Source organism: Pipra filicauda, unplaced genomic scaffold (genome assembly GCF_003945595.2).
Source record: "Pipra filicauda isolate LSUMZ 115617 unplaced genomic scaffold, ASM394559v2 scaffold38_size3968069_pilon, whole genome shotgun sequence".
Taxonomy (NCBI): domain Eukaryota; kingdom Metazoa; phylum Chordata; class Aves; order Passeriformes; family Pipridae; genus Pipra; species Pipra filicauda.
The window spans coordinates 710447-721486 of record NW_024104520.1 but is presented as its reverse complement, the minus strand read 5'-3'; the positions used below and the strand labels follow the sequence as shown (position 1 = coordinate 721486).

The following is an 11040-nucleotide window of genomic DNA, read 5'->3' as shown; positions in this document are numbered from 1 at the left end:
GGTGGTGGGGTGGCGGAGCCAATGGGACAGTTCATCTCTCCTCCATGCAGGAGCTCATGGGGATCCCGATTGCAGTGTCCTGCTCACCTCCTGCCCCAAACACCCTCTTCCCAGCTCAGAGAAGAGCACAGCCTTGGCAGAATGGGATGTTGCAATGAAATAACAGTCTCTGTTTTTAAAGAATGCTTTATTCACTACATCCTAGAAATGTACCGTAAATGGAGCAAGAACTAAATAAACTCAGAGGCTTCTGACAATACAGAGAAAAGAGATACAATAAAATATCTAAAATATCAGCTCTTTTGAGAATAAGGCACACTGGCTTTGTTTTATATATATTTTTTTTCCTTAGAATAGTTTGTTCTTAACCTAGAGATGTTCACATTTCAAGTTATGAGACTTACCTCAGTAGTAGTGTACATGAAATGGTTTAGAAGAAAGTGTAAAAGACAGGCATGGGCGGGAGGCTCAGCATGATCTGACTGCCTGCATTCCCCAGGTCCTGCCTCCATCCCTGGGTACTCCCTGCTCCTGCCCTGACTAAGGCAGCACCCAGTGGTGGCCTGGGGCACATCAGGGTTTGCCCTTATTGGCTCCTTTCTCTTCCTGCCACCTCTGTGAGCAGCAGGACTCTCGTCCTGCTGGCAGAGAGGATTACTGGGAAGGAAGCCATCACCCTTCCTCCCTCCTCTGTGAGTCAGCCATGGCATGGGGCTGTAAGGAGGCCAGCAGGGGCCCAAAGTACTAGACTGCCTTTTCTTGCCCCCAGGGGTGTTTGTGCATGGCCTAAGGACCCATGGCTGAGCCGTGGAAAGCCTTACCTGGAGGACTGGAGGATACATTGCTGGCCTCCTCCTGGGGCTTTTCCCTCCTGCTCCCCAGGCTTTGCCCATATCTCCTCCTCTTCCCCTACACAGGGGCAGGGCCTGGGGGCTGAGGTCTGGATGTGCTTTCAGATGGGCAGGTACAGACAATAAAAAGTATCCCGGGAAGGGGCGTGGAGGGGCAGAGTCCGACCTAATGGTTAACCTCACAGTGCTTTTGGTAACGGGTCGACAGGGTCAAGGGGAGCTCAGCTTGTCTGAGCAAGAGCACCTAAAATACAACTGCTCAATTTTGAGGCAAGCAGAAGAAGCGTATTAAAAAGGTCACTTAACTGAGCTGGATGCAGTCTGAGAGTGATTCAGTTTTCAAAATATACTCAATGCGAAACCCCTTTGGTAGGCACTCATACCACAAAAAGTAAAGGAACATTGTTTACTGACTCCCTGCTATGCACCTTGTGTCACCAGAGCTGTGTTTGCAGAGCTGATGCACTTCATACAAAGGGCAAGATATTTCTTTACCATTTTACTATGTTTTACATTCACTGCACTACTAAATAAAAGCCTTTAAACAGGCCACAAAACACTGCAGTAATATATTTACTTCTTAATAAAACAAACTTTTTTATAATATCGCAATAAAAGGTTTTTGTTTTGTGGCAAACCACATACTATGTAAATTTGCAACATAAAATGACTTTAAAAATGTATATTAAAAGATATTTACAAGCTCTATGTCTTAAAATCATTGGGTCTAATCACTCCCACCCCGATGTGCATGTACAACTCCAGTTGCGGAGAATGGAAATTAAAAGTGGAACGGAGGCTGGGAGGGGGGCTAGCCTCTGTTTCACTAATTCCAGTATCACTACCACACCTAGTACCTTTGAAATTTCTCATGGAACATGATGGAGCAATAGGTAAGTAATGCTGCATATCGTCTCAGTGAGAGCATGGCTGCTCTTGACAGCATACATTCTTAGTCACTACAACATATACTTCAAAGAATAAAATAAAGAGCATTGAAAAAGAGCCTAGGTTTTATACTGGATGAAGATCTAAGTCAAGACACCTTGCGTAAAATATCAGCTACTCATTTCTGCACATATTCCAACTACAAGTAGCTTCAATAAATAGAAAATCCAGTTTTTAAGGAAAACTTGGAGCCTTTCCTTTGCTTAAGACAAGCCTGCAAATCACACTGTGAAGAGGTATGTGTGAGAAGGCTTTTTTTCGTTTTCTCCTTCTCCCAAACAGTCAGTATTAGTTACTTGTGATTTCAAATAAGAAAGAGCAGATTGTATTAATGCCAGCACAAAACTGCAGAGGTCTTGCACATTTTTCAAATTGCACTTTCCAGTATAATTTTTAAATAAGATACATGTTGTTTTTTTCTTAAAAAACAAAACAAAACAAAACAAAACACTAAGGTATGTATTCCTTAAATATTGAATATATTCTTCAAAATATATTGTTAAAACTTTCCCTAGCTGCTCAGGTGTGCTTTTTAATATATAGCTGATATATTATTAAAGGCACTACAAAATAGACATCTCTGGAGTGCAGAAATTACTAAAAAATAACCTTCATACCACAAATATATTGAAAATATAACTGCTAAAAAAAAAAAGACCCTATGCAATCCCACTACAATGCGTATAAATGCATGTCAGCGGTGGGCTGGATGCATTGAGGTCCTTTGGAAATGTATGAATACAGGCCTGTTAAATTTTAAAAATAGCCTAAAAAAGTTAGTGAAACCTTCAAGCATAGAAAATATTTCGAACACATTTTTCTATGGCATTCTTCACTTTCTGCATCAGTTTACCAAGCCCAAATATTTACTCTTTCGCAGACGGTTCTTTCTTCATAAATAGTAAAGTGTTCCTTCAGTGTGTGTTTCTCTGCCATCCTCCTCCGCTGGCAGTCTCAGTACGTCTGGTAGATGTCATGGATGGGCACCTGGATGGTGGCAGCTGGGAAAGCTGGGGGGATGTAGCCAGCATATCCTCCATAGGCGGCAGCAGCAGCGGCAGCAGCGGCGTTCTTCTGTAGCGTGGCTATTGTTGCTGTTGCCGCAGCAGGTGCCGCGAATGGCACATAACTTGTCCCATAAATCCCAGCTGTGGGGATCCGCTGCACATTGGGAGCCATGGTGTACACTGGCGTGATGGGTCGACCCTGAAAGGAAAGGGTAAAGACCTCAAAAGAAGTGCTTAATTTGTTGTTATATCTTGCTTCCACACTCTGAATTGCAAAACCCCTAGAAGAGAAGCAGATAATGAGGGGGTAGGCAGTGCATGCCCTCCTGATTGAGAGTTATGCTATCAAGGGAGGCTGTTCCCTCCCTCACAGTTTGGGTCCCCCACAGTGGGGAAAGCAGTCGCCCAATGTGCAGATGTCTGAGACAGGTCAGATGAACTGCAGGGCTGTTGGGCACTGTAACATCCTCAACAGCATCTCCTGAACAGAAGCAGGGCAAGAGACTAGTCTTCCCTCCACACTGGGTATACATAGCAGGATGTATGGGAAGTAGGATGTACGGGAAACAGGACTTCCATGCTGAGCTCACCTGGAAGGGAGGAGGCGTTGAGACCGCTGGTATTACAGCTGCAGCTGCGGCTGCTGCGGCAGCTGCTGCACTGGCTGGGTCCTGCTGGACAGCTATAGGGTTGATGATGTGTTCAACAGTGTGGATTTTACCATCTTCCATCATCTTGGCTGGTGGTGCAGCCTGAAACATGGAGTACTGGGCACCAATGGCAGGGATGGCCACTAGGAGAGACCAGACATATCATATGCATTGGGAAAGAGTTTCCATGACCTCATCTCAAAGAGCTCTCCCTCCCAGATGTGCAAACTCTCCAGCAGTGATCCTGTGCTGCTCTTACAAGGGCAGCTAGCCTCATGTGCATACAGGAGATCTGAGGCACCTCTGTCCTACCCATGGGTGGGAGCACCATGGCTGATGCATAGTAATGGACTTGCTGCTAATTGCTTGGTCCGGAGTTTTCCCCCATACTCCTGGCATGGATGTTTTAGGGTCAGAGTCCTGCTGGGCACTGGAAGCTGCGACCTGGATTTACACAGCCCCTTCTGATGACCTCTTGTCCTCCCTTCGACCAAGAGCGTGGCCTGAGCACAAGGATGGGTAGGAGTGTGCAGTATCCCAGTGGGGTCCCCACTCCAGCTGTTGAGATCAATAGGAAGAGCAGCTTCAGGACAGAAAAGTGTGGTTTGTACTCCAGAAGTTACAGGCAGCAACTGGTCTGGTTTACATACCCTCCTTTGGCCAACTCTGTGAAATATCAGTTGATTTACTATTATGCATTTCCCAGGACTAGCTTGGCTAAATATGTTTTATCCCATCTGTCTGCTACAAAATCAATCTATTTAATGAAAAAAAAAAATAAAAAATTGCTCTTTGGAAGTCTCCATCATGCCAAAATTGGACAACCTGAAATAAACTGAGCCACAATCTTTCAGACAAAGGGAAAACACTCTGGTCGGAATGATAGTGTTCAGAGATGGTGAGTTTGTATGTGGTTCAAAGCAGAGCTTCATGGCATTGCTTAGGGAAGAAATGTGCTTTGCCAAGCATTTCCAATAATCACAATAATTGCACATGACCCAGCAACATATGCTTGTAGCCCAGAAAGCCAGCTATATCATGGGCTGCATCAAAAGCAGCATGGCCAGCAGTTCAAGGGAGGTGATTCTGCCCTTTTACTCAGCTCTGGTAACTGTCCACATGGAGTACTGTGTCCAGCTCTGGGAATGTGAACCTGTTGGAGAACATTCCAGAGAATGTTCAGAGGTCTGGAGCACCTCTGCTGTGAAGTCAGACTGAGACAGTTGGGGTTGTTCAGCCTGGAGAGAAGAAGACTCTGGGAAGTCCTTATTGTAGTCTTTCAGTACTTAAAGGGGGCTTACATGAAAAACATTTTAGTAAGGCCTGTAGTGATAGGACAAGGCGTAACAGTTCTAAACTGCAAGAGAGTAGATTTAGATTGGATGTAAGGAAGGTATACTCTATGATGAGTCTCTGGAACAGGTTGCCCAGAGAAGTTGTGGATGCCCAATTATTGGAAGTGTTCAAGTTCAGGTTGGATGAGCCTTTGAGCAACCTGAACTACTGAAATACATCCCTGCCCATGGCAGGGACATTGGGTTAGTGGTCCAAAGCTCTTCATTGGCACTTCATGCAGCATTCAGCTTGCAAGCCTTTTAACAAAGAAAATAAAGTAATCAATAAATAATAGGTGATGGACTAAGAGGTGATGTTGGCACGCACCTATGGGAGGTGCAGCCAGTAAGTCAGAAATGAAGCCAAATATGCACATAGGTTTCTTTCAGTGCAATGAAACTTTGCAATGAGAAAGTGTGCAATTCTGTTTGCTGGAAGGACGTGCCCGAAAGCAGTACTCTTGTTTTGATCCTGGAGACTGCAACCAGATATCTCTCCAGCAGAGATGTTTCCTCTGCGAGTGGAATACTACTATTTCATCAAGCAGAGACCCCCACTCATGAGGTTTTCCAGTTCTCCTTTTACACCAAATCCACCTGGTCAGCTCAAACTAGTTTTATTTCTGGTTTAAATATCCTGGATAATTTCTCACCAGGCAAAGGCAAAGAGTTCACATGCTTCATTCTGTAGTAACCTCTAGCAGAAAAGCAGGAACAGGCACCTAGGGTATTGGGGTGACCTCTCAGGAATTTTCTAACGATTTGCAAAGAAATGAGCTTTAAGATTGTTCTAGGCAGTAGGTAACTTTGCAGAGTTGGTACATCTTTACTCCTCTGTTCTGGTAATGTGCTTTCAGAGTCATACCCTCTTCATAAGAGAGGTAAGTCTTGCATGTGGTACCTCTCACTGGATCAGCTGATCTGGTTGGGGAAAACAGAACAGGTACTTCTGTGTTCAAAGGCTGTGCTGGAACCATACGAGCGGGGAAGGTCTGATAAAAAAAATCTGAGTCTCAACATGCTTTAAGTGTAGAAACATTTAGACTTGAGGTTCAAGCTTTTGTTTGGCAGTCAAATGAAATACAGACACCGCTAGTAGGCATTCATTTCAAAGATCACCTTTCAAGCATCCTTTAGTAATACCTGGAATTCCTGAAGTATCTCTGCCAACACACATAGTGGTAATATTTTCTGATTTTGAGTGGGTAGTTTTCTCAGGAAATCTGATCTGTCTTCGGAAATAGCTCTAATCTTAACAGCCTTCCTTTGTCTCTAGACTTCTCACATTGTCTCACCTAGCTGTTATGAAGAACTCTTCACAGCCTTGGACTTGATGATCTCGGAGGTCTTTTCCAACCCGGCTGATTCTATGATTCTATGATTCATTAGATGCAAGCTGTAGTTTTCACTGACAGTATGGAGCATGTTTTGGGAAACCACTGTAGCTGTATTATTAAACACCGCTTAGATCCTGCAGTTACAGTTTACATGGAAAGGAATGAGGAGAAGACATGAGGACTTCTGCAAGGGGGTTTGTCCCCATCACCTGCAAGGACCTTCTTTCCAGGCTAATTTTTCAAATAAAAATATTTCCAAACAGGATCCTGAGTACTTGCAGATCTCCAGTCTTCTTCACCTGGGAATGGCAAGGGCTGGATAGTCAGCTGAGAAAGTGGCAGAAGGGGCCAACCCCTGCCCCAGCCCTTGGGCTGGCTTGCCACAGCCCAGAAGAGATGAGGACTCTCCTCTATGCATTGTATTGCTGCAAGCTGGACCCTTAGGGGTCCTCGCATTGCTCCTTCTCCATGCTGCTGATGGTGATGGAGGAGCTTGCCTTGTCAGGGACTTTCCTGCAATGGGAAAGCCCCAGGTCCTTTTCTCAGCCTCATAGCACTGGAGAAAAACAAATTTAAGGGGGAGAGTTCTGGCCTGGCTGGAAATCTAGGATAAGAATCTCCCAGGGTGAAATTAGCATTGAAGACATTAAAAGAGAGGAAGATTGCTCTTAGAAACCATGCTCTAGTGCATGTGACTAGATGGAGAGGAAAGTCTGCTTCCTCCTGAGGAAGTGGAAAAGGGGACGGGAGGGGTGGGCATTGTTTCAGCCCTTCTTTTCTTTGGCCTCAAGAGTTCCCAGATGATCCTGTCCCCTGTCCTGCCATGTGCCGCTTGTTTGAAGAAAGCCTGGCTAGAGCCAGGAGGCATCTAGCACAGGGGAGCACTGGGGCTGTCCTCACCCCTGCAGTCATGGGCTGGCCCTGGAGGAGCCCTTGCATGCCTGACAGAGAGCTTGGAGTGGGGACTTGCCCGCCACCCCTACTTTCCTCCCCTCCTTGCACATACTAACCTGCACCAGGTTTAATGGCCACCGGATTGACGGCTGGTAACTCCAAGTTGGGAACCAGCTCGTATCCTTTGTCTTGCTGTTTTCCTTTGCCTTCATGGTACCTGCTGTAGATTCCACGGCCGGCGGAGTATCCCCCCAGGTAGGAACCCCTGGGGCCTGGGGTTCTGTTGCCAGCTGCACCTCGCCCTCTGCCTCGTATGCTGCCTGCTTATGATAACAACATAGAAGAGGATGGTGAATAACGGAGAGCAACAGCCCCACGGGGAGCACAATTGACCCCAGGCTGAGATCCAGAGGCACATGCTTAGAGATGTGGCTGTTGAAGTTAGCATGATCTGAGTCCTAGTGAACCTGCTTAGGAAAACAGAAGTGCCTTAGAAGCATCCAGTAAGCCTACGCTCGTTTTGCTTTTGATGTTTCTGAGCATTTATACTGGTGCTCATTTATACTGTGCAACTCTTGTGGCAAGTGTTAAGGGTTCAATGCACTCAGCAGAGAGGATCCTCGAAGTGATTTCTGTGCATTAGGAACAGCTTCTGCTTTCAGCTGTCCTCCAGAGGAGACCCAATCTTTCAACTGGCCACAATGGGACCCTGTGGAGACGGTACCTGGACCCTCTCCTGGCCTTTAACCAACTTTGTCCCACCACTGCATATATTTTTACTAGTGTTGTTTGTTTTCTCTCTATTTTATTAGAAATGTGAACATAGCCCATCTCCAAAAATACTGCTTTTATTTATCTTGTTAACTCTACAAGTGTTACGACAGTACTTTGAACACTGCAGTATTAATGCACTCAATGATGGTCTAATTGAATATTTAGGCTATCAGTCAACTCCTTCATAGTGCATGGCAAGTACAAATCTGGAAACTGAGGAGAAGATGAAATTCTTGATAGACTAGGGTTAAAAATACTTCTTGGTTTACATAAGTACTTAAGAATATATTCATGCTAAACTGCCTGCTATATGGAAATACACATCAAATTTCAGGAAACTCTAACTCCTGGAAGTACAGCGTAATTGTAATTATAGCAGCAGTTATAGCCGATAGGGTTCTTTATGAATAACAGATTTTTGGTTAATTTTTAATGACTGTAACTGATAACTAATGAAAGTATACACAATAAAATAATTATTTTGCACTCACATGATTCCTTTTGCTTGTAGCTCTCAAATTACTTTATAAAGGACACAGCACGACTGTCATTTTAATGCAGTGGGTAAACGATACCTAGAGAGCTCCTAGCTAAGGCTTTCTCTGACATCCCTCCCTTTGGATGACCAGGTCATCATACCCACACTTCCAGAGCACTCTGTCATGATTGCTAAAACCTAGGATCCAGCTTCCTTCTTTGGAAGGAGACATCAGAAGCTGGAATCCTTAGACCTACTCAGAGTTAGTACAGCACTCATAACACCCAGATCTCTGTCTTCCCCATCCCATGCTTGGTCCATTATCTCATTCTTAACCATATTTTTGATGCCTCCCTTCTACTAGCCTGTACATTACCAATTATTTATAGATAACTACAATTTGTATAGTCACAAATTACAGTGAGACCAAACCGAAATATGGCAAAAATACCTATGAAAGAGTACTTAAGAAAAAATTGCATAGCACCATCTGTCCTTTGGCTCGGGCAGACCTTGGGTTGCATCAGCCTGAGATCAAACCTGCCCATCATATCCCCTAATTGTGCTTACTAACCTTTCACAAAGTAATCTCTGTTGGGTCCAATCAAGGCATTGTATGGATATCCGTAATATGCTAGTGTGTATGGATCACAAGAGTAAACATAATTAGGTTGCTGAGTTACTTCGGACGTTGCTGCAGCCCCTCCTTTTGCTGCTTTCTGGTAGCGAGTGTATTGCTCCTTGTCTACTGGCTTGGCCAAGGTAACTTCCAGGCACGAGCCTTCCAGTTCGATACCGTTAAGGTTGTTCATGGCATGAATGGCATCTTCCCTGGTTGTGAAGTGCACAAAGGCGTAATCACGTATTTTTTTCACTCTCTCTACACAGCCAGGGTTAAACTGACCAAAGACCTTTTTAATGGTGTCCTCTGTGGTCTCAATCATTAAATTCCTTACATAGAGAATTTTAACAGTCTCCATGACATCTTCATCCACATCTATCTCTGGTTCTGCCCAGTCAACAGCAATCTGATGTCCCCATAGCTGGATCCTTCCCGGCATGAGTTTCCTCCTGGCCATTGCTGCTGCTCGATGGCTCTCATACTCCACAAAGGCGAAACCTCTGTTTTTCATCTTGTCTGCAGCACTGGCGTACACAATGACATCCAGCACACCTTCTGTCACCTTGGCGATCTCTTCCAGGATCTCCTCTCTCTTCTTCATCTTGGGAATGCCTCCAATGAAGAGCCGGCAGTTATCCACACTGCAGCACACACCCAGCAGCCTGCCGGGGCGGATTTCATAGTTATTCAGCTCCCTGACTGCACGCTTTGCCTCGTGCTTCTGTGTGTACATCACGAAGGCGTACCCGCGGTTCTTCCCATCAAAGTCCATCATCAAGCGCATTTCGTAGATGCGGCCAACAGACTCGAACACGGGGACCAGCTCATCTTCATAGACATCACGGGGGATTTTGCCCACGAAGACTTCACAGCCGCGAGGAGGGTGCAGGCCGTCCCAGCCTGGAGGAGGGCCACCGTACTTGCGTTGCCCATTCTCCTGGATCATGCTATATCCAGTGCGGGCCATGAGCGCCAGCAGAGCTGCCTCATTGGGCGCACCAGCAACGCCTTCAGGGACTTTTGTGGTAGACACATTGGTGGAATCATTGCTCATCCTTGCAGTGGAGTCCTCAGCGGTCATGGTGTCAAACTCATTCACAGCCTGATAAAACCTGGGCAAAGGAAGAAGGAGGACACTTGTTAAAATCTGTTAGCTACCACCAGAATTCCACCTCTCTGTTTTGTTTTCCTATAGTTCTACAAGTTTGTTTTTCAAACTGTGACGAAGGCTGCAGAAAAGAAGAGGAACTAGCCACACCAGCCTGAGGAGTGATACTGCAGAAGGAGTGTATCCTGGACATAGGCACAGCCCCTCTTTGAGGAAGGTGGTTGAGGATCACCTTCCTGTACCTCCCTGGCATCAAGAGCTGCTGCCACAGGATGCCAAAGTCATTCCTCAGTTAATATGCCAGGTGGCATATTCCATGGTGAAAGGCAGCAAATGCATGAGAAGCACGTTTCCATAGGATAACAGCCCTTTGCTCCTCTAGACATTCGCAGTAACTGTTGAGTACAGTTGAGTACATTTCACACATTACATTACATATTAGCCTCAGGGGAGGACAATTCTTGTTGTCTTGTGCAAAGGGTGATCTGACAAGCTTCTGAGTTGCCTGCTGCTTGTGTTACAATGTCTGACATGTTTGTCTTCCATTATTACAATAGGACTTCACAAAAGCTGAAGAGAATCACTCCCTTAAGACAGGCAACTTGTTTTAGACCAAGCAGCCAGCAGAGACCTGCAAGCTGAGCCAGCAAGAGGAAGGCAAATCTCAGAAACCTGATTCTGAGCATTTGAACACAGGCGAAGAGCAAGAAATGCAGATATACAGGAGGAGATGATCATGCTATTGACCTTAGCTGCAAGGCAGTGGGCTTCCTCTCTGAGCACAACTAAATAACACACTCTGGGACTCTGAGAGTTGTTAATTCATTGACGTTTAAAGCTGGAAATGTCCACCAGACTATTTGAGTGATTATATATGACATGGACCATTACATTTTATTGTTATTTGCACACTGAGTCTTATAATATTTATCTGAGTAAATCATATCTTCCAAAGGGACCTTGGCTTTAAGGAATCAAAGAGTTGTAGACTCCTCCCCTCCTTATATGGCATGTTTGCTAATCACGCCATCAGACAA

General features: G+C 45.2%; 1 protein-coding gene across 4 annotated transcripts in view; it reads right to left on the bottom strand.

The window, feature by feature from the left end:
- Positions 1–208: 208 nt before the first annotated feature.
- The window catches only part of RBM47 (RNA binding motif protein 47), a 78842-nt gene continuing 68010 nt past the window's right edge, over positions 209–11040 (bottom strand). For 3 of the 4 annotated variants that reach the window (XM_027731616.2, XM_027731619.2, XM_027731614.2), the window contains exons 2-5: positions 8848–10007; positions 7138–7344; positions 3397–3599; positions 209–3005 (exon numbers count right to left, since the gene is read on the bottom strand). In XM_027731616.2, coding sequence (XP_027587417.1) covers positions 2754–3005; positions 3397–3599; positions 7138–7344; positions 8848–10007 — 1822 coding nt within the window. In that variant the 3' untranslated portion in view covers positions 209–2753. The remainder of the gene's footprint in view (positions 3006–3396; positions 3600–7137; positions 7345–8847; positions 10008–11040) is intronic. The other variant, XM_039385023.1, reaches the window with a different exon arrangement.